This window comes from Bufo gargarizans, chromosome 4 (genome assembly GCF_014858855.1).
Source record: "Bufo gargarizans isolate SCDJY-AF-19 chromosome 4, ASM1485885v1, whole genome shotgun sequence".
Taxonomy (NCBI): domain Eukaryota; kingdom Metazoa; phylum Chordata; class Amphibia; order Anura; family Bufonidae; genus Bufo; species Bufo gargarizans.
The window spans coordinates 320,516,433-320,541,225 of NC_058083.1; the positions used below are offsets into that span (position 1 = coordinate 320,516,433).

At 42.3% G+C, this 24,793-nt stretch overlaps 1 protein-coding gene across 1 annotated transcript; it reads left to right on the top strand.

The window, feature by feature from the left end:
• The first annotated feature begins 1,516 nt into the window (after positions 1–1,516).
• TCF21 (transcription factor 21) lies at positions 1,517–3,836 on the top strand. The gene is made up of 2 exons (XM_044291508.1): positions 1,517–2,068; positions 3,431–3,836. Exons 1-2 carry the CDS (start codon positions 1,619–1,621, stop codon positions 3,518–3,520), a joined length of 540 nt encoding a protein of 179 aa, XP_044147443.1. The 5' UTR covers positions 1,517–1,618; the 3' UTR covers positions 3,521–3,836.
• Positions 3,837–24,793: the final 20,957 nt, after the last annotated feature.

A 24,793-nucleotide genomic window follows, 5' to 3' on the forward strand; every position in this document is an offset into this window, starting at 1 on the left:
CATATTGCCTTCTCCACATATGAATAGGAAACTTCTTTCTTGTGGTGTTAGCTATAAAGCTAAACTATGTTTATTTACAGCTAATAAATATATAGTAAATGATAGTTACATATTACATAAAGTAATATCATTTTTTATTATTATAAATAAAACATATCAGTGCAGCTTTCAATTTTACATTTCCTCTTTTCCTGTTTTACTGCTTCTCTGTAGGAAAAAAAATAATAATACAATTTACCATTATCTGAAATGTAACTATGAGATACATAGGCATAGGTGTCTGTCTGTCTACCTATTTAAATCTATTATCTATCTTACCCTTGCCTTAATATCTAATAGCTATAAATCTACCTACTATATCTAGGCAGTGGACAGTGAGAGATGCGCTTAGCCCATTATATATCTGGTGACAAGCTCCTGTATACCATTACCTACCAGCCGACACTAATCTCAACGCTCAGTTCCTTCATTGCTCTCTGTAGTTTTTTTTTTTTTCTTTTTTAATATCAGAATGAAAAATGTAATATCTAATCTAGGACACCCAAGAAAATGTGGCAGACCTTGTGACAATCAAATATAATAGGTGTCGGATCTACCCTTTCATTGCTGCGAGGGTATAAAGTCCATGACTGTTGGTTAGTAAAAGTCCAATATCAAATAAACAATATAATAAATATACATGTCTTGACATCGCTGAGAACAAAATAACAAGTATTGGTAGAAATGCACAATTTGTAATGTTTAATGGTAGTTATTACAATAATATATGGATATGAACATCATTCATCTAGTCATTCAGAATTTCAGATGCAAATAGACATAAATCATTTTAATACTTTTGTAGCTATGTAAGTGTTCAGTGCTCATGTCATACAAATAGACATATAGAGGTGTATATGTATATATATATATATATATATATATATATATATAAACGTATATGATACCGTTATATATTCTCCCCCCAGTGAGCTCTACTTGTATGTGAGTGTTAGCCGGGGCTGGCTTGTTAGTCTTGCACTGGTCACCTAGTAATGAGGTTACATGGCCTCTGACCCTACTCATCTGAAGGATATTGTACAGTGAAGCTGAGGGCACCTTGTGTTGGTTTTACACTATATATCTTGATACAATGTTCCCACAGGTTGCATTACACATTTTAACTCACCCTCAGAAAAAGTAACTTCACAAAAGTACAGATTTACAGAAAGTAACACTCCATAGACTGCAGTTAAATACAACTTTATGTTCTGATTGTATATGTTTTACATAAGAATAAAGGTTATAAACATATACTTTGTAATGTATAAAATAAGTCTATTAACGTTGAAATTCCAAGGGGCTTGCAAGATAGTGATGAGCAGTGGGAGGAATACGTGGGCTGGCAGGAGAAGAAGAGAAGACCATGTCCTCCTCCTCCTCCCTCCTGGTATCATTAGGCCAGGCCTCTCCCCGCCCTCCATCCCATAAATAAATGACTACTGTCCACAAGAAATTCCATTGCTCTCCTCCGAAGACAAACACTGGAACAGGCGTGTCCCCTGCTAATCAAACACATCCCCTTCTTATTATCCTGCATCCATTCACACCTGGACCATAGGAGGAAGAAGGGACAGCAATGTCTACTGGCTCTCTGAGTGATGTGGAGGACTTCCAAGAGATGGAAATGTTGGGCTGCGATGCCTTGAAACTGGATTCTAGCAAGGACTTTGGGATCTCAAATGACAGCAATGAGGAAAGCTCCACTTGTGACAATGGTTCTCCTAAGAAAGGCAGAGGAACTACTGGCAAGAGGAGGAAAACCCCACGCAAGAAGAGTTCTCTGACTGGGGTCAATCATGAGGGAAAGCAGGTCCAGAGGAATGCGGCTAATGCCAGGGAAAGGGCCAGGATGAGAGTGCTCAGTAAAGCCTTTTCCAGGTTGAAGACCACCTTACCCTGGGTGCCTCCAGACACTAAACTTTCCAAGCTAGATACCCTAAGGCTGGCATCAAGCTACATAGCTCATCTGAGGCAGGTCTTAGCCAATGACAAGTATGAGAATGGTTACATCCATCCTGTGAACCTGGTAAGTGCAGCTGTACCGAAGTGAGTGTGTTCCTCATCTATTTATCTTCTATCTATCTATCTATCTATCTATCTATCTATCTATCTATCTATCTATCTATCCATCTATCTCATGTCTACCTATCAGAAGTAATCGATAGATTATGAGAGGAGCACATTATAGAGCTTACCTTCCCAGAGATGTGCGGTTACCACCTACAGCTAGAAGAAACGCAGTCTATCCTAGCTTAGCCTTATCTCCCCTAGCAGTAAATAATGAAGCTGTGGAGATTTTTTTTTTTCTTGAAGGCAGGAATGTTTTTATCAGCACTTCATGAACCCGACTCCTTTTTTTGTGTTAAGAAAAAAGTACCCACAGTACAGGATGTTTATGATAGAAAAACTGGTGTGCTAGCTTATTAATGGAATAAAAAGTGCCCGAGATAATGAAATAAAGGGTTAACAAAGGCTATAATTATTATGAATATTAGTAATTGCACATTATCATTAGTAGTAGTATTTACTGATTAGTATTGCTGTGTGATTTTAGTAATAGTACATTACTGTTGTTATTACTAATAGTAGTAGTAGTAATGATAGTTTTTGTAGTACTTATAGTAATGTCTTAGTATCTAGTTGTCGCTATTATTAATATTAGTATAAATTATAGTTTTTGTAGTACATATAGTAATTTCTTAGTATCTAGTTGTTCTTATTACTAACATTAGTAGTAATGATAGTTTTTGTAGTACTTATAGTAATGTCTTAGTATCCAGTTGTTATTACTAATATTAGTAGTAATGATAGTTTTTGTAGTACTTATAGTAATATCCTAGTATCTAGTTGTTGTTATTACTAATATTAGTAGTAATTATATTTTTTGTAGTACTTATAGTAATGTCTTAGTATCTAGTTATTATTATTAGTAGTAGTAATGATAGTTTTTGTAGTACTTATAGTAATGTCTTAGTATCTAGTTGTTGTTATTACTAATATTAGTAGTAATGATTGTTTTTGTAGTACTTATAGTAATGTCTTAGTATCTAGTTGCTGTTATTATTACCACTAGCCTTGTTGCTGTTACTGTAGGTAGCATGTTACTATTTATGTATTCATTTTTGAGCCTAGAAAAAACCTTGGGTTTAGGGGAAAATACAGAAAGCCGACCCCCACAAATGACAGACTTTATCACTGACATCCCCTGCTGGTGGCTTCTACAGATAAAGGCTTTTATTTCCGAACTTATATTTTGGTGAAAACTAAACTAAAAATTCTAGCAGTAACTAAGACTTATGTGACAGAAGCCTAGCATTTATGGTGCCCAGGTATTTCTGAAGGGGTGATGTGCCATGTACTGATTCGGGCTATTCTCTTTTCCTGACAGACGTGGCCCTTCATGGTAGCTGGGAAGCCTGACAGTGACCTCAAGGAGGTGGTGGGGACAAGTCGCCTGTGTGGCCCCACGGCATCATGACCCTGCTGAGGGGCCCTGTGGACGGATGGACACGCTGCACAACATCTCATTTAAAGCAACCAAGAGGAGACCAAATGTACATAGTCCTAAAGACCCCATTTCTATTTAACGTCATGGCCTTGTCCATGTTATGTAGTCCTGAGCCTGGCTGGTCCCAGAGCTGGAGGAACGTCTTGTGTCATTTTGTACAATATGTTTATATACGGAGGTCCTGCCTTCAGATATACAGATTTATTATACAAATTTATATATTTTTTTTTTGTTTCTTCAAAAAGATTAGATATTTCTGCGAATAAATTCTGCTTTATACAAGTAATGCACGTTGTATTAATTTGACTGAAGATAGATAAATACATATATTATAGATGTTTTTTAGATGAAAGATAGATATTACATAGATAGTAGATAGATGGGTAGATAGATAAATAGATAAAATAAATAGATAATAGATAAATAGATAAGAGATAGATAGATGTATAAAATAAATACATAATAGACAGATAAATAGATAAGAGATAGATAATAGGTAGATAGATAATAGGTAGATAGATAGATAATATACAAAGAGTTATTAGATTAATAGATATAAATAGATATGAGATAGATAGAAGATAGATAGATAGATAGATAGATAATAGGTAGATAGGTAGATAGATGGATAGATAGATAATAGATATGCATAGAGTTATTAGATAGATAATAGATAGAGATACGTATGAGATAGGTAGATAGATATGAGAGAGATAGATAGATAATAGATAGATGATAGATAGATAGATATGAGATAGATACGATTAATAGATAGATAATATACAAAGAGTTATTAGATTAATAGATAGAAATAGATATGAGATAGATAGATATAAGATAGATAGATAGATACTAGATATACATAGAGTTGATAGATAATAGATATGAGATAGGTAGATATATAATTTATAGATAGATAGATGATAGATAGATAGATAGATAGATAGATAATAGAATGATAGATAGATAGATAGATAGATAGATGATAGATAGATAGATAATTTGTAACGCATTAAGCAAGGGAACAGACACCAAACTGGAGGAAGAACATGTCTCCTGTCAGACAATAAACCCCCCGGATAATATACAGGGGATGCTCTGCAGACAGGGATGTCGCTATTTTTAGAGAAGTAATGCTGCAAATACAGTAAGAATATTACTAATCATAGGAATTGTAGAAAGATTAAGATAATGAAATTGATACTATTAGCCGTGCTACTACTATTAAATAATAATAATAATAATAATAATAAAAGTAACTAATGTACCCTTTATACACCATACTGCTTAGTGCATTACATTTCAATGGTCTATTAGAGCAGGATTATTAAATTGCTTCTAATAATATCCATAGTAACATTGCTGGTAACCTAAGTAATAATTAGTAGTAGCAGTAGTAATAGTCCAACTACTATATCGCTTCTAATAAGTGTCATTGATCTACTAGTACCACTTCTAATAATAACACTCCAGATAGTAATCCTGATCATAATTACTCTGTTTTGTGTTTGCTACTTAGAAATTACTAATGTTTTCTATTAATATTTAATAATAATAATAATAATAATAATTATATCAACTATTTCTACTGTTACCAGAATGCTTTTAAGGATAAACAACTACTCCTACCAATTATTATTATTGTTGTTATTATATTAATATTCATGGTCACCGTAAGTAAAGGAGTTCCTGCCACCCCCAGGAAACATTGTGTGATATTCTCTACATTATATTCATGTCATCAGTTTATTCTTAGAGGTGAGGGTCTTCATGAAGCCCCCTCTTGATGGATGACCCCCCTGTCTGGTGTATCGATCACTGTGTATAGAGGGCTGGTGGAGGGAGGAGGAGGCCACCTACAGCTCCGGCTTATCTCCCACTATTTATTATTAGTAGGGGTCACCGGGCTCTGCATATCATCTCCCTAATCCGCCGCTGCATAGATACAGATCTGCCGCATCCGTAGGTAATTAGACAGCAGTGAGGAGAGGGTTAACTGGGGTAACCTCACTAGATGCGGGTGGCACGGGTTTATGAGATGTAATCTCTCTGGAGGAGATTCCCCTTCACATGATTATGACCGCACTGTTCACAAGTCCTCGAAGATGCTGGGCTTCATAGTGCGGCAGCAGCTGTCAGTCACCTCGTTCACATGGCTGCATCCTGGCCCTCATATATAGCGGGGACAAAAAGGGGCGGGACTAACCATTGCAACCAATTAGATGGCTGGTAGTTGGGCTCTGGTTGCTATGGGCAACCCTTCACAGTTTCCTGTAGTTTTTAGAAATGTGTGGTCCCTTTTTTGATCTTCCCTCACATGTCTAACACTAGGGGGAAATCCTTTCTTACAATCTGTGTGCTGTTCTATGGCATAAATGGATGACACTTAGGCCGCAATATGACTAGCACTAGCTACCCTGAAAAATGTTGTAATGTACTATTAAAAGATTCTCCAAAGTTACCATATTTATTAAATTAACGCCATTTTAATCAGCTTGAGGCATAACACAAAAAAAATTCACACCAGTTGCTCCAAATGGATAACTGGTATTATTATAAGCAGAACACTTGCAGACATGAGGTGGCACAAGGAAGAGAAAGGTGCCCCAGTATGTCTAGAATTGCACCAAATCTATAGTAATAAATTAGACACTCACTTAGGTCACGTCCACATTTCCATATTTCACAGACGTGTGTTATGCGGATTTTCCACGGACAGCACTGGTACCCATTTATTTTAATGTGTTTGTTCACACATCACGGAAACATTTACTACTTTGGTCCCTTATGTGGACCAAACACGCCCATTGAAGTCTATGGGTCTGTGAAAAGCTCCTGACACAACACAGATGGCATCTGCTTTCTGTCAGCGTTTCACTGACCATTGGTTGGAGATACTCTGGAAATTAATTTTCAGCTGAGCCGTATCCGTTGAATAAAGATGACACACTGAAGGCGAAAAACGGACACAGGGATCTTCACGGATGAAACACGGACGGATTTTCCACAGATGTCAAATGGACACGGAGATATGAATGAGGCCTTACACAAATGTCAGTGTCCGTTTGATAACAGTAAACAAACTGTGAGGGGGATATACTAACAAATGCCAGTTTTAGTATAAAGTCTGTCAGCACAGAATGCTCCAAACGGACCTCTAAATAAATTTGGCACCTTTCCAGGCAGTCCTTGCACCAGACTTTCAATTCACGCCAGCTATGTCTGTGCGCCTATACTGATATCTACACCATCCCCTGGCTGGCATAGATTTCAGTGTTTTTTTAATGCCAGAAAAGGTAAAAGTGGTGAGGCTGGCGGAGAAACAGTTTTGAGCAAGTGGGATTTAAAATGTCTCAAACATGCAGTTTGTGACTTTTTCACGCCACAAAAGTGGTATATTTTAATGCTAAATCTGCCCAGTGTGTTTGATACATGAAGATGTCTGTGAAGGGTCCGCTGCTGGTCTGTTTTCCGTATGGCACCAGAGGAGGTAGTATTTCGTATAGGTTCCTTTCTTAAAGAGATCGCCTTGACGTTGGAAGACAGGCATAAATGATTTTGTCGAAACTGTATTTGCCAAGAATCTTGCATTTATAACGTAGCATTAGTACATTTTCTATAGTGAGTATGGCACGATTGTAGTTACTTTATAATACGTGTTTGCAGAGTGCTGTTGCTTTGTTTGTTTTTGCTTTTATCTCCTACCAATGGTTAGTGAAAATCACTGACAGAACATGGATGCCAGTCATCAGTTGTGCACATTTGACATTCGTTTGAACCATTTCTGTCAGAGATCTGTTATTTCAGACAGAAAAAAAAATTCCTGCATGCAGGAGTCTTTCTCAGTAATCAGTATAGTCATAGTTGGTGTTGAGCGAAGTGCGCTTCGGATCATAGTTGCTTCGTTTGAATGCTGCACGGAGACCCGTGTCCGTACAGCATTTCAATGTATAGGCTTTGCGGAGGTGAAATTCGTTGTCCGAAGCAACGTTGAAAAATTTTGGACTTTAAATATTCAACTTGAAAACCATTTTAAAACTTGGATCTGAAGTTGGCTTCGGTACCGAGGTACCGGTCGGTACTGAAGCTGACTTTGGGTAACAGTTTTAAAATGGCTTTCAAGTTGAATAATCGAATGCCGAAGTTCTTCGGGAGTTAGCGAATTTCATCTCACTGGAGCCCATACACGTGAATGTATGATCCGAAGTGCGCTTGGCTCATGCCTAGTAATAGTAATAGTCCTCTCGACGTCACGCTGCAGCTGCTATTATAATGGTGTGATCTGCCTCCACCATCACTTGTAAACACTAATTATAAAATTGTTCTCAGTCCTAATAATCATGAACCTAAGGGCTTCCCCAACTCCCTCCAAGAAAGGAGCACTGGCTGTATTCACGGTTATTGTTTTACTTCTGTAAATTCCACTTTAAACATTTAAGGAGGGAGAAGTAGTTATTGTTGATGTTACATTACATACGCATTGTAGTTTGGCAACAATTCTCCGCCGGTCGTCCAAGATCTGTTGTTTGTGTGCAAACAATGTGGAAAACATACTTGCAAAGGTTTGGTAAATGTCTATGGAGAAAAAAAAAGTACATTACAAATCAATGGCATAGATGTAAGGGGGCAGTCACACCTCGGTGTTGCGGTCTGACCAGACCCAGAGGTGTGCTGGCATATCATGACGCTGTGTATATATATATACAGAATATCTCGTACACTGTGGATGTGATTTTTGGAGGGCTTAGTACAGATTGTGCTATCCCACTGTAAATAATGCTTTGAGAGTTGATATCTGGGTTTGCAATATACAATCTTTTTGATATTTTAGGTAGTTTATATGCCAGATATTCACATGTAAATGTTAGTTCATGATTCCACTAGGGGGTGCTAAGTTCAGATTTCATACAATTTATGAATAGTTATCTCTTTGCATAGGTTTTAAAGGGAATAATAAAAAATCTCAGGCATGCTCTCCAATACCAATAGCCTAAAAGAAAAAAATATTATTATACTCACGGTTTCTCCAGCATTGTCCTCTGTGCCACTTGTTTAGAAACGGCAGCAGTTTTAAGGGCCCTTTACACGGGCTGGTAATTGAATAGCAATTGAACTAGTAATGATCTTGCGGTGTAAACGCACCGCGATTACCAGATGAATGAGAAAATCGCTCGTTCATCGGGTTATTGGATCTTTTGTGCCGAACAAAAGATCATCGTTTCCCACTGGCAGATCTGATGCCGAGAAATGAGACAGCATGGGAAAGAGCAATGACATTAGCAATCGCTCCTCGGCCATACTCTGGAGGAGATCGCCGCCTGCAAATGCACTGGTCTCCTGCCCTAGCGATCAGAAGATTGTTGTCCCGTGTGAAGGGACCATAACACTGAGGATAGTGACTTACTGCAACTATCACCTACCATGAATGATTCACCTGCTCACCACTGTGTGTGTCCTTAGTGATGAGGCCAATGATTGGGTGAAGTGGGCACGTGCTGTACACTGGCACATCATTATGACAGTTTATTAAGAAGCAGCTGCTTCGAACTGAACCAGTGGCACAGTGAACAACGCAGGAGAAGGGGGTGAGTATAATATGTAGTCTATTGGAGGGCTTGCCTAAAGTCTCATGCACACGTCCGTGAAACACGGACCGTGTGATACCAACCTGGATTTCTTCTGAGTGCAGGAGCGCACGGCATCATTGGTTGCCATGACGCCGTGCAGTTCCTGCTGCCACCGCAGTACGGTAATACACTGGTATGATCTATACCAGTGTATTACTGTACTGCAGCGGCAGCAGGAAGCGCACAGCGTCATAGCAACCAATGACGCAGTGCGCTCCTGCACTCAGAAGAAATCCAGGTTGGTGTTTCACGGACGTGTGAATGAGGCTTAATACTTTTAAGGCGTATTCACACTGCCCTGATGAGCAGACAATTGTCGGGAAAGAACCGTTCCTTCCCTGCTGATCCTCATACAGACTCATCGTTTCTGGGCAGCAGATCGCAGTTCACACAATACAATCTGATGTCTGGTGTCTGCACCTCAGATCAGTTCACTGGGCAAACAAGCGTTTTGCTTGTTCATTGGTTGGTCTGTGGAACCTTTACAGGGGCAGATTATTGGAAATGAACGTTTGTAGAAACGTCCATTCCTGATAATCTGCCCAACAATTTGGCTTTGTCTTGGACATCCCCTTTAAGGGCTTGTTCACAAATTGTGGATCCACAAAACATGGATGCCGCCCGTGTGCCTTCCACAATTTGTGGAACGGAACGTACGGCCCTTTATAGAAATGCCTATTCTTGTTCACGAAATGGACAAGATTACGAGATGATCTATAATTTTTGCGGGGCCACGTAATGGAGAAACAGATGCGGACAGCACATGGAGTGCTATCTGCATCTTTTGCGGCCCCATTAAAGTGAATGGGTCTGCACCCAAGCCACAAAAAATGCGTCTCGGATGCGGAACCAAACCACCTAAAGCTTTGGAAAAAGGTCTACAGGCTGTAAATGTTTCCCTATGTAAATACATTATCTATAATTTAATGCCTTCTGTTATCAGGCAGTTTAGGCACCAAAAGGTGTCCTGTGGTGTTCTTCACTGCAGATAGCTGGCACAGGAAAATAAATGCCTCCAGGTAAAAGATCTCAGCTGTAGATTGTTCTGAGGAGCTGTGTATACTGTAATGTACTGCTGAGCTCACTGAGTATGACTGAAAAACAGCAAATGTCTTCCAATTTCTCACAAGAATTTTCTAAACATCTTATTAGAAGCAGACATTTCTCATAAGCAAATGTTTCATTCATCTGAATGGGGTTTACAGAAATTCATATGCTTGCTGCTCAAACTACCTAATTTAGATGAATGCCACTGATTTTCAGTCTCAAATATGATTTATTTAGCTCACTTATAAAGCGCTGACATATTCCACAGCGCTTTACAGACATTATCTTCAATCGCTGTCCCCAATGGGGCTCACAATCTAAGTTCCCTATCAGTATGTCTTTGGAGTGCTGGAGGAAACCCACGCAAATACAGGGAAAACATACCTGGGGAGGACATACAAACTCTGTGGCTATGAACCTAGGATGTCAGCGCTGCAGGGCACCAGTGCTAACCACTGAGCCTCCATGCTGCCCATGTAACTCATATTTAGCACAAGCTGTTTTTTATCCCAACAATCAAAACAGCAAGACTAAATTGTTTCCTTTTTTTTCTAAACAGGGCTGTGAGATAAGTATCATCTCAATACATACAAATTATTGTCACGCTTCGGTGTGGGAGGGAAACCCACACCGAATGTAGGAGGGAAAGGGGTGAGGGAAAAAGGTCTGGAAACTAGGGAAAGGAGCAGGTAACCTCCTAGAGAAACCCTAATCCAAGTCCTGACTGACTGCAAGTATGAACTGACCCCAGAGGTAGATGAGTTCATACACAGGAACCTAAAGTCCTAACTCACCCTGTAGGACCCTGGTACTAATGTCAGGACAAGAGACAACCTGTTCCTCCAAACGGTAGGACGGACAGGAGTCTCCTTCAGGCCTAAACACAAATGGCAGGGAAAAGAGCAACACAAGAAAACCCCAACAATAAAACAGGAGAAGGAGACACTGAACTTCAAATGGCTATGGAAGCACAGGAACTCAGTCCAGATCCAAACACCAACAATCCACAACAAGACTGAAGCTATAAACCGCACACCATGGTGGGAGAAGCCACAATAAATAGGGAAGGTTAAATGACCACATAAGCAACACCTGAGGCAAGGGGTGTGGCCATTACCAGAAACAACACAGACAAGATTCGATCCACAAGGAATCTGTCAGATCAAACCATGTGTTGCCAGTCTCACTGATCTCCTGGCACGGGAACGTCCGTGACAATTATATACACCAAATAATGGCATGAATGTATTTCAGGATAGCCCTATTGCTCAGTTAAAAGTGAAAAACATTTTGTCTATAAGTTGAAATTGTAATTTAAAGTAAATTTGTAATACAAGCTACAACATTGATATTGATACAGTGAAACAAAGACGGATCAGCTACAATTATATAAGGGCGTTTTCACACAGTAAATTTTTATTGTGTATTTGGGTGTACATTCCATGGCAAATCCACATAGATTCTGATCAAAATCATCCCTCCCAATAGAAATGCACACAGTATAAAGGTATGTACGTACTAGAAATAACATAGCAACATAGGGGATCATTTACCATCAGAAAAACGCCTATATTAGGAGTATTTCTTGTGCAGATTGCGGTGCAAAGGTTATTTACGCTGCAATCTGCGACTTTTCCCCACTCACGCCAGGAATAAAAAAGTGGGCGTGGTGCAGGAAGGGGAACAGCCGGCAGGCCAATCTCATACATCATTTTCTACGTCTGTTTTACGCATAGAAAATGGTCTAAATGCAGTGGCGTGCCCAGGGTGTTTGGCACCCTGGGCGGGTCCTTTCTCTGGCACCCTCCCCCCCCAATACTTGACCACATACCTCTTACATCCAACGATGACTCCAGTCATGTAGACCTTCTCTTTCCTCTTCTCCTCCGTTAGACTGCCATGACAAATTCTCTCAGCCGCATCTCATCTCTACAGAGTTTGAAATACAGACATGTTAGATTTCTCAGTTTTTCAATCCTGGTGTCCCCACAGTGTCATCCTGCTGCCACCACCAATACTGTGCCCGTTGTGCCCCCCAATGTCCCAGGTACTATACTGCTGATTTTTTTTTTTTTTTACATAATTGGGGTAATTTATCAAACTAGTGTAAAATAGAACTGGATTTCCAAAAGAGCTGTGTCTACACCAGCTATAATGTCCCCTAGAGTGCCCCAGTAATAATAACACCCTATATTGTGCTCCAGGTAATAATCCCTGTATAGTGTCCCCAGAAATAATAGAATTGCCCCTACAGTGCCTCCCCTATAACAACACCCCCACGCTGCCCCCATATAGTAATTTCCCCCACACTGCCCCATATAGTAATTTCCCCCCACACTGCCCCCCACAGTAGTTTCCCCCACACTGCCCCATACAGTAATTTCCCCTACACTGCCCCCCACAGTAGTTTCCCCCATACTGCCCCCATATAGTAATTTCCCCCACACTGCCCCACACAGTAGTTTCCCCCACACTGCCCCCACACAGTAGTTTACCCCACACTGTCCCCACACAGTAGTTTCCTCAACGCTGTCCCCACACAGTAGTTTCCTCCACACTGCCCCATAGTAGTTTCCTCCACACTGCCCCATACAGTAGTTTGCCCCACACTGCCCCCCACAGTAGTTTCCTCCACACTGCCCCCTACAGTAGTTTGCCCCACACTGCCCCCCACAGTAGTTTCCTCCACACTGCCCCATACAGTAGTTTGCCCCACACTGCCCCCCACAGTAGTTTCCTCCACACTGCCCCATACAGTAGTTTGCCCCACACTGCCCCCCACAGTAGTTTCTCCCACACTGCCCCATACAGTAATTTCCTCCACACTGCCCCACACAGTAGTTTCCTCCACACTGCCCCCATACAGTAATTTCCCCCACACTGCCCCATACAGTAATTTCCCTCACACTACCCCATACAGTAATTTACCCCACACTGCCCCCATACAGTAGTGTCCCCCACACTGCCCCTATAAAGTATTTCCCTCACACAGCCCCCATACAGTAGTGTCCCCCACACTGCCCCCATAGAGTAGTGTCCCCCACACAGTAGTTTTCCCCACACTGCCCCCACACAGTAGTCTCCCAGACACCGCCCCAATACAGTATTTTCCCTCATACAGCCCCCATACAGTAGTGTCCCCCGCACTGCCCCCATACAGTAGTGTCCCCCACACAGTAGTTCGTCCCACACTATCCCCACACAGTATTTTCCCCCACACTGCCCATATAGTAATTCCCCCCCATAGTAATCCCTCCCATAATTATTGCCCCCACATAGTAATCCCTCCCATGATAATTTGCCCCCACACAGTATCCCACCATATTTTCCCCCCACATGTGCTCCTTTGTGCACCCCCCTCATGTCCCCCAAAGTTGGCACATAAAATAAAATAAAAAACAAACAAAAAAAAAACCCTAAAAGCTAAATACTTACCGGCGCTTGCTCGCAGAGTCCCTGCACTGTGCTGCTGAGTCCCGGCACAGGTGCGCAAGATGATGTCATTGCGCGCGCCTGCGCTGGGATTTCACTACCGCATAGGCCTCAGGTCTACTAGGCCTAAAGCCTATGGCGGTGATCGGCAGCAGGCCAGGGAACTATATGCTCCGCTTCCGTGCCCCGCCGCATTATGTGGGTATCAGCGCTTCAGCAATGAGCGCTTCCATCTGTATTGATGGAAGCGCTCATTGCTTCTGGGCCTGGCAGTGGCACCCCCGTGAGAGGCCCCCCTGGACATGCCACTGTCTAAATGTAAGCCAGCAAGGAAAGACACTCTTCCTGATTCCAAGAAAAGTAAGCCGGTGTGGAGCAGTAGTTTACAGTAGTGAGCATGTCTACTGAGGAATAAGGTACACTCTACTGAATATATGGGATTCAAATATTCATAGCTTTGTCAAAAATTGTGAACAAAAGGAGGAGGCTCCCTATGTTTGATATATAAAATTCACATACACAGTCACAAAAGTAAAAAATACACATATTAACCACTTCAACCCCGCTAGCTAAAACCCCCTTAATGACCAGGCCACTTTTTACACTTCTGCACTACACTACTTTCACCGTTTATCGCTCGGTCATGCAACTTACCACCCAAATGAATTTTACCTCCTTTTCTTCTCACTAATAGAGCTTTCATTTGGTGGTATTTCATTGCTGCTGACATTTTTACTTTTTTTGTTATTAATCAAAATGTAACGATTTTTTTGCAAAAAAATGACATTTTTCACTTTCAGCTGTAAAATTTTGCAAAAAAAAAAAGACATCCATATATAAATTTTTTGCTAAATTTATTGTTCTACATGTCTTTGATAAAAAAAAAATGTTTGGGCAAAAAAAAAATGGTTTGGGTAAAATTTATAGCATTTACACACTATGGTACAAAAATGTGAATTTCCGCTTTTTGAAGCAGCTCTGACTTTCTGAGCACCTGTCATGTTTCCTGAGGTTCTACAATGCCCAAACAGTAGAAAAACCCCACAAATGACCCCATTTCGGAAAGTAGACACCCTAAGGTATTCGCTGATGGGCATAGTGAGTCCATAGAACTTTTTATTTTTTGTCACAAGTTAGCGGAAAATGATTATTTTTTTATTTTTATTTTTTTCTTACAAAGTCTCATATTCCACTAACTTGCGACAAAAAATAAAAAATTCTAGGAACTCGCCATGCCTCTCACGGAATACCTTGGGGTGTCTTCTTTCCAAAATGGGGTCACTTGTGGCGTAGTTATACTGCCCTGGCATTCTAGTGGCCCAAATGTGTGAGAAGTACTTTCCAATCAAAATGTGTAAAAAATGGCCTGCAAAATCCGAAAGGTGCACTTTAGAATATGTGCCCCTTTGCCCACCTTGGCTGCAAAAAAGTGTCACACATCTGGTATCGCCGTACTCAGGAGAAGTTGGGGAATGTGTTTTGGGGTGTCATTTTACATATACCCATGCTGGGTGAGATAAATATCTTGGTCAAATGCCAACTTTGTATAACAAAAATTGGAAAAGTTGTCTTTTGTCAAGATATTTCTCTCACCCAGCATGGTTATATGTAAAATGACACCCCAAAACACATTCCCCAACTTCTCCTGAGTATGGCAAATACCAGATGTGTGACACTTTTTGCAGCCTACGTGGGCAAAGGGGCACATATTCCAAAGTGCACCTTTCGGATTTCACCGGTCATTTTTTACAGATTTTGATTGCAAAGTACTTCTCACACATTTGGGCCCCTAAATTGCCAGGGCAGTATAACTACGCCACAAGTGACCCCATTTTGGAAAGAAGACACCCCAAGGTATTCCGTGAGGGGCACGGCGAGTTCCTAGAATTTTTTTTTTTTGTCACAAGTTAGCGGAAAATTATGATTTTTTTTTCTTTTTTCCTTACAAAGTCTCATATTCCACTAACTTGCGACAAAAAATAAAAAATTCTAGGAACTCGCCATGCCCCTCACGGAATACCTTGAGGTGTCTTCTTTCCAAAATGGGGTCACTTGTGGCGTAGTTATACTGCCCTGGCAATTTAGGGGCCCAAATGTGTGAGAAGTAGTTTGCAATCAAAATCTGTAAAAAATGACTGGTGAAATCCGAAAGGTGCACTTTGGAATATGTGCCCCTTTGCCCACCTAGGCTGCAAAAAAAGTGTCACACATCTGGTATTGCCGTACTCAGGAGAGGTTGGGGAATGTATTTTGGGGTGTCATTTTACATATAACCATGCTGGGTGAGAGAAATATCTTGGCAAAAGACAACTTTTCCAATTTTTTTAATACAAAGTTGGCATTTGACCAAGATATTTATCTCACCCAGCATGGGTATATGTAAAATGACACCCCAAAACACATTCCCAAACTTCTCCTGAGTACGGCGATACCAGATGTGTGACACTTTTTTGCAGCCAAGGTGGGCAAAGGGGCACATATTCCAAAGTGCACCTTTCGGATTTTGCAGGCCATTTTTTACACATTTTGATTGCAAAGTACTTCTCACACATTTGGGCCCCTAAATTGCCAGGGCAGTATAACTACGCCACAAGTGACCCCATTTTGGAAAGAAGACACCCCAAGGTATTCCGTGAGGGGCACGGCGAGTTCCTAGAATATTTTTTTTTTTGTCACAAGTTAGCGGAAAATTATGATTTTTTTTTCTTTTTTCCTTACAAAGTCTCATATTCCACTAACTTGCGACAAAAAATAAAAAATTCTAGGAACTCGCCGTGCCCCTCACGGAATACCTTGGGGTGTCTTCTTTCCAAAATGGGGTCACTTGTGGCGTAGTTATACTGCCCTGGCAATTTAGGGGCCCAAATGTGTGAGAAGTACTTTGCAATCAAAATCTGTAAAAAATGACCGGTGAAATCCGAAAGGTGCACTTTGGAATGTGGGTCCCTTTGCCCACCTAGGCTGCAAAAAAGTGTCACACATCTGGTATCGCCGTACTCAGGAGAAGTTGGGGAATGTGTTTTGGGGTGTCATTTTACATATAACCATGCTGGGTGAGAGAAATATCTTGGCAAAAGACAACTTTTCCCATTTTTTTATACAAAGTTGGCATTTGACCAAGATATTTATCTCACCCAGCATGGGTATATGTAAAATGACACCCCAAAACACATTCCCCAGCTTCTCCTGAGTACGGCGATACCACATGTGTGACACTTTTTTGCAGCCTAGATGCGCAAAGGTGCCCAAATTCCTTTTAGGAGGGCATTTTTAGACATTTGGATCACAGACTTCTTCTCACGCTTTAGGGCCCTAAAAAGTCAGGGCAGTATAAATACTCCACATGTGACCCCACTTTGGAAAGAAGACACCCCAAGGTATTCAATGAGGGGCCTGGCGAGTGCATAGAATTTTTTTTTTTGGCATAAGTTAGCGGAAATTTTTTATTTTATTTTTTCTCACAAAGTCTCACTTTCCGCTAACTTGGGACAAAAATTTAAATCTTTCATGGACTCAATATGCCCCTCAGCAAATACCTTGGGGTGTCTTCTTTCCAAAATGGGGTCAGTTGTGTGGTGTTTGTACTGCCCTGGCATTTGAGGGTCTCCGCAATCATTACATGTATGGCCAGCATTAGGAGTTTCTGCTATTCTCCTTATATTGAGCATACAGGTAATGAGATTTTTTTTTCCGTTCAGCCTCTGGGCTGAAAGAAAAAAATGAACGGCACAGATTTCTTCATTCGCATCGATCAATGTGGATGAAAAAATCTCTGCCAAAAAAAAAAATGGAGGGGAAAGGCGTCTGCCAGGACATAGGAGCTCCGCCCAACATCCATACCCACTTAGCTCGTATGCCCTGGCAAACCAGATTTCTCCATTCACATCAATCGATGTGGATGAATAAATCATTGCCGGGAATTTTTTTAATTTTTTTTATATACAAAGTGTTTGCCAAAGCATAGGAACGCCGCCTCCTCCTCAGCTCGTATGCCTTGGCAAACGTATCTGTTACTGCAGAGTAGAAATCTCGTCTTGCAGCACCGCATACACCGACTTGCGTGTAATCTGACAGCAGCGCAATGCTTCTGTCAGAATGCACATCAGTGCTGCAGCTAGTCGATCGGTTGGTCCACCTGGAAGGTAAAAAAAAAAAAAAAAGAAAAAACCAGGCCGCAACGCAATAATTTTATTAACTTTGGAACAGAACATATAAACTTAAACTTTTTGAACTAAACATTAACCTTTTTGCTTACTGGTGTTTTTTTTTTACCTTTAAAGAACAAAGCTCTCCTTCCCCATGGGTCAATGTGCAAAGCGCAAATTGCCCAAAGATGTGGCGAAGTGCGTTATGCACTTTGTCCCAGGTGAAAGGAGACGTTTGCAGCAGCTGTGTGAATGAATGGGCCCAAATAGCCCTGTGTGCCTGTCCTGGTGAGATGATCCCTATGCTAGGTGTACCTGTGTGTGGTACTTCCGGAAACACTCCCCTAAGCATAGGGCAGAGTGGTCAGGACAGTCAGGACAGAAATAGCGGGTGTCACGCCTTATTCCACTCCTGCTACAGACACAACATCTTTTTCGGGGTGACGGTTGGGTTGAGGTACCAGCAACGACATTGGGGAAATGTCGCTCGTGTAGACGGCTAACTACACTGGTGGATGGGGCCACGGAACCTCCTGGGTACAGGAGGTTCTCGATGATCTCTTCCTGAAATTTGAGGAAGGATCGTGTTCTCCCAGCCTTACTGTAGAGAACAAAACTATTATACAGAGCCAATTGAATTAAATATACAGACACCTTCTTATACCAGCGTCTGGTTCTGCGGGAAACTAAATACGGAGACAACATCTGGTCATTGAAGTCCACCCCTCCCATGTGAAGGTTATAGTCGTGGACTGAGAGGGGCTTTTCAATGACACGGGTTGCTCGCTCAATTTGTATTGTCGTGTCTGTGTGAATGGAGGAGAGCATGTAAACGTCACGCTTGTCTCTCCATTTCACCGCGAGCAGTTCTTCGTTACACAGTGCGGCCCTCTGCCCCCTTGCAAGACGGGTGCTAACGAGCCGTTGGGGGAAGCCCGCGCGACTAGTTCGCGCGGTACCACAGGCGCCAATCCGTTCTAGAAACAAATGCCTAAAGAGGGCCACACTTGTGTAGAAATTGTCCACATAAAGATGGTACCCCTTGCCGAATAAGGGTGACACCAAGTCCCAGACTATCTTCCCACTGCTCCCCAGGTAGTCAGGGCAACCGACCGGCTCCAGGGTCTGATCTTTTCCCTCATAGACACGAAATTTGTGGGTATAGCCTGTGGCCCTTTCACAGAGCTTATACAATTTGACTCCATACCGGGCACGCTTGCTTGGGATGTATTGTTTGAAGCCAAGGCGCCCGGTAAAATGTATCAGGGACTCGTCTACGCAGATGTTTTGCTCAGGGGTATACAAATCTGCAAATTTCAGGTTGAAATGGTCTATGAGGGGCCGAATTTTGTGGAGCCGGTCAAAAGCAGGGTGGCCTCTGGGACGGGATGTGCTGTTATCACTAAAGTGCAGGAAACGCAGGATGGTCTCAAATCGTGTCCTGGACATAGCAGCAGAGAACATGGGCATGTGATGAATTGGGTTCGTGGACCAATATGACCGCAATTCATGCTTTTTAGTTAGACCCATGTTGAGGAGAAGGCCCAAAAAAAATTTAATTTCGGAAACTTGGACTGGTTTCCACCGGAAAGGCTGGGCATAAAAGCTTCCCGGGTTAGCAGTTATAAATTGTGTGGCATACCGATTTGTTTCTGCCACAACTAAGTCTAAGAGCTCCGCGGTCAAGAACAGCTCAAAAAATCCCAGGGCCGAACCGATCTGAGCTGTCTCAACCCGAACTCCAGACTGGGCGGTGAAAGGGGGAACTACAGGTGCGGCTGAAGTTGGGGACTGCCAATCAGGGTTTGCCAGCACCTCAGGGATTCTAGGGGCTCTACGGGCACGTCTTTGCGGTGGCTGCGACGGGGTCACTACTGCACGTGCCACCGTACCAGCTTCAACTGCCCTTCTGGTGCTCGCTACTTCACCATGTTCTACGGCAGTGCTGGTACTAGGTCCAGGAAGGGCTGCGCTGCTGGTGTATGCCTCACCACGTAATCCAACAGCACCAGCCCCACTCTGCTGCTCTTGAAGCGGATCCTGCGCAACCTGCGGTCTAGCGACACGGGGCCGGGTACGCCTGGTGCTATCAGGGACCTCAGCCTCCTCGTCCGAACTTTGGGTCAGAGAGCCACTGCTTTCTACAGGTTCGTATTCTGACCCGCTGGATTCATCAGATGAGGGTTCCCATTCCTCATCCGACTGGGTCAGAAGCCTGTAGGCCTCTTCAGAAGAATACCCCCTGTTTGACATTTGGGCAACTAAATTTAGGGGTATTCCCTGAGACTACCCAAGAAAAAAAAGCAAGCCTGTCTTACAAATGGGAGGCTAGCGAAGTACCGGAGGCCGCTGCGGTTGATAAAAAATATCAAAACAGATTTTTTTATCGCCGCAGCGCGTGTAAAGTGAATGTGCAGTGATCAAAAAAAAAAAATTTTTGTCACAGCGGTGGGGCGGGCGTGGGTGAATGCACGTGTGGGCGACCGATCAGGCCTGATCGGGCAAACATTGCGTTTTGGGTGGAGGGCGAACTAAAGTGACACTAATACAATTATAGATCTGACCGTGATCAGTTTTGATCACTTCCAGATACTATAAAAGTACAAATGCTGATTAGCGATACGCTAATCAGCGAATAACGGACTGCGGTGCGGTGGGCTGGGCGCTAACTGATCCCTAAACTACCTAACCAAGGGGCCTAAATTATACCTAAAACCTAACGGTCAATACCAGTGAAAAAAAAAAGTGACAGTTTGCACTGATCACTTTTTTCCTTTCACTAGTGATTGACAGGGGCGATCAAAGGGGTGATCAAAGGGTCAATTGGGGTTCAGGGGGGTGATCTGGGGCTAGTATGTAGTGTTGGTGTACTCACTGTGTAGCCTGCTCCTCTGCTGGATCCAACCGACGAAAAGGACCAGCAGAGGTGCAGGCCAGCCATATAACAGATCATATTTACAAATATGATCTGCTATCTGGCTTGTCATTGTTTTTTTTTTAAATCAGCACCCTGCCAGCCGCGATCATTGGCTGGCAGGTTGCTGATGAAATGCTCCTTGACTAAATGCCGGCCCGCGATGCGCATGCGCGGGCCGGCTGTGACCGAAATCTCGCGTCTCGTGAGTTGACGCACGGATGTGTCCAGGAGGAATAAATCAACCACCTCCCGGACGCATCCGTGCGTACAGCGGTCGGGAGGTGGTTAAAGGGACATTTCCATATTTTTTTTTACATATTAATAGCCCGTGTGTGACTATTCTATGTATTTTTTGTATAGTACAAAGGGTGGATGGTTTTCCGAATATAACTTTTTAAGTCACTCCATGGTATTCTACTTCTTGTCCTGGCTCTTTAACTTCTTTGTTTGGAATTTTAGCACGGCAAACAGCCTTGCTTGACTTTTTTCAGTCAGACCATCAATTTGAACACAGAACCACCCTGCATTAACTCAATTAGAGCTTCACACTTTATACTAATCAATACAATGCTCTTCTGTGAGCATCTTTATGTAGGCCTATCAGGAAAACAAGTGCTGTTATACTGCTATTCCAATTCTACACCTACTACTAATAATGAGGAATAGCTTGCATAAATCATCTTCCCCCCATGGCAGAAGTAAACTGACAATTGATTTCTTATCTGTGTAGGAGTTTTAATCATTTGTCTTGAGTTCTACAGAAGAACACAAGTTTGTATTTCATTTTTCAATGGTATATTAGTGCTGAAATAAAAAAGAAAAACAGTAAGTTCTAACAAAAATGTTGTTTTGAATACTGAGCTTAAAAAATATATTATTATTAGAAGTGTACCTTTAAGTAAATATTGTAAAATGTAAAAATATAAAAAAAACTGACACATATTTCAGATCCCTATATCCATATGAACAATACAGTTGATGTGCTATTTATAAAGCATGATGTATGGCAAAAAAAAATAATAATAATTAATCTTAGCTAAATTATATCTGAAAATGGTGCCATAAATATGCAAGGCATATCACAAAAAAGACCCTAGCTATAACACATCAAAAATGCACAGATTATATGCTGTTCAATTGTGGTAAAGCAACAACAATAGTCTATGAACAGCTTTGAATCATTTTTCTTATTGACAAATGTATTATGGGCTAAAAAAGTCCTTTTTGTAATGGGGTTGTATTAAAAATACTGAACTGTTTATCTTTGTTGCATGTTTTACAATACATAGTAAGGCAAGTTTCTCATCTGCGTTTTTAAATCCGGAAGGCCGTACCGGAAGAGGAACAGTCTGCCGGGTTTCATTGTATCCGGATACTTCCATTCACTGCCGGATCCCATTGACTACAGTGGGATTTGACGGGGATCTGGCTGGTTTCCGAACAAAAACCAGCACCCGACACTCAGGCTGGAAGCCAGTCAATGGGGTCAGGCGATGAAGGGTAGTATCTGGCTATGCCAGATACAATGAAATCTGCCGAATAAAAAAAAAACTGATGTCAAAGTTGTCTAATATGAATTCTGCACTAAATCCAACAGACCACCTCTTTGATGGCTCACTCTCCAACCACCTAAGCTGAATCATGATAAAAACAAAGTTGATAACATGCTGGATAGAAGACCAAGACACCAGAGAGCTTATCTAATGGATTAAGCACACAGAATTTTGCAGTAGTGATGGACGAACATCGGCCGGGACGTTTTGCAAACGAGCATTCGCGATCAAATGTTTGTGAACCACGCGTTCGCGGCGGGCCCCATTCACTTTAATGGCAGGTGACCTGAAAAACCTTCAGGTCAAATTTGCAGCCACCAAATACTTACTAGAAGTGCACAAATATTCCCACAACATGGACAGTGACATACCAGAGGGGGATCAATGGCAAAAATTCGCACAAAAAACATGTATTTTAATGAGGGGCCATTTTTATGCGTCTTAAAGAAAAACTCTCAAAAATGTGCCCTGCTGAAGCCTAGAAATTTTTTATTTTAGGCCAAAAATTAGGCATTCACCTGACAGAAATGAACAAGTGATTATGTGGCTGCAGGTACATTAGGCAGTGACTGAATAACAATTTTACTGTAAGCCAGTGTAGTACAGGCCCCAAAAATTAGGCATTCACCTGACAGAAAAGAACAAGTGATTATGTGGCCAGAGGTATATTAGATGGTCAGTGGATAACAATTTAACTGTAGGCCATTACAGGCCCCAAAAATTAGGCATTCACCTGACAGAAAAGATCTTGTGATGATGTGGCTGGAGGTACAATAGGCGGTCACCGGCTAAAATTTTTACTGTAGGCCAGTACAGGCCCCAAAAATTAGGCATTCACATGACAGAAAAGAACAAGTGATGATGTGGCTGGAGGTACATTAGGCGGTCACTGGATACAAATTTTACTGTAGGCCACTAGAGTAGAAGCCCCAAAAATTAGGCATTCACCTGACAGAAAAGGCCTTTTATGCCACTGTATATACATAAGACAAGGACCATTCTTTGTTCTGGGATATGTGTGGGCTGGCATGAGGAAATTGAATTACACATGGTCGTCACAGGTGTTGAATTCCTCCAAGATCCATGCCTCATTCATTTTTAGAAATGTAAGGTAGTTCACACTGTCGTGAGCTAAGCGAGTGCGCTTATAGGTCACAATCCCCCCTGCTGCGCTAAACATCCTTTCGGACAGGACACTAGACGAGGGGCAAGCCAAGAATTCCATGGCAGAATGTGCCAGTTCTGGCCACAGGTCAAGCCTGCACACCCAGTAGTCCAGGGCTTCCTCGTTTCTCAGAGAGTCCACATCGGTCGTTAACCCGATGTAGTCAGACACCTGTCGGTCTAGGCGTTCCCTGAGGCTGGATCCGGAGGGCGGCTGTCGATGGGTTGGCTGCAAGAATGATCACATATCTGAAGTGACCAACACATCTTCAAACTGCCTGTCACAACCAGACAGCTGAGAAGCTCTGACAGAAGCCTTTCAGAACCTCTTCCTTGAGTTTTCTTTGTTGTGATGTTCAGTTCCTCATCTCGTTAGCCTCTCTCAGCTGTCATGTAGTTGGACTGATTGCATCCCTTTAAATTCCGCCCCATAATGCTTTACTGGGCGGCTTATACTTCTTCCTGGAGTGTGTGTGCATGCTGATGCTGTTTCCCAGTCTGCTACTAAGTTAAGTGCTGTACATTTATCTGTTATTTTCTGTTTGCTGGATCCCAGGTGACCCTGACTCCCTCCGTGTCTTGTGTAGGGAGCCAGTGGTCGTGTCCCCTCACTATTGTAGGGTGTTCAGGAGTTATATAGTCGAGGTACGTGGATATGCAACCATCCACCTTTGGGATCTTTGCATAGGCTGAGCAGCCAGGGAAAGTGCCAGGTCTTGTTGCAGGGGTCTCCCTTTTGGTTCCTTAGCTTTGGATCCAGTGAGTCATATATGCATGTTGCTTTGTCTTGTTTTCTGTACACCGTCCGTGACACCGCCCTCTTCTTGCAAGTGCGGTAGGATTGGTACCAGCACCTGTTTCACTGTGGGTGGAAATTCCTCTGTCGGCGCCTGAAACAGCAGAATGCAGCCTCTCTCGCAGCAAGGCCTGGAAATGCTGCATTTTGACAGCCCTCTGGTAACATGTCCGCCATTTTGTGTTTGTACCGGGGATCTAAGTATGTTGCCACCCAGTACTGGTCCTTGCTCTTTATGCTTTTTATACGGGGGTCCCTCTTCAAACACTGGAGCATGAAAGCCCCCATTTGCACTAAATTGGAAGTGGTGAAGTGCCCTGGCTCCTGGTAATCGCCCAGGAGAATGTCATCCTCTGTCTCCTCCCCCAAGCCACGGACAACACCAGGGATCCCCAAAAAGTTTAAAGTACCCCTCAAAGCCTGCTCTCTTTGCTCCTCCTCCTCCCCTCCCCCTAGCCACCATCCTTCTCTGACTCTTCACACTCCTGCTGACTTGTCTCATATGTAGCAGCCCCCCCCCCCCCCGGGAATTCATTCAGCATTGCGACTTCTTCATCTTCCA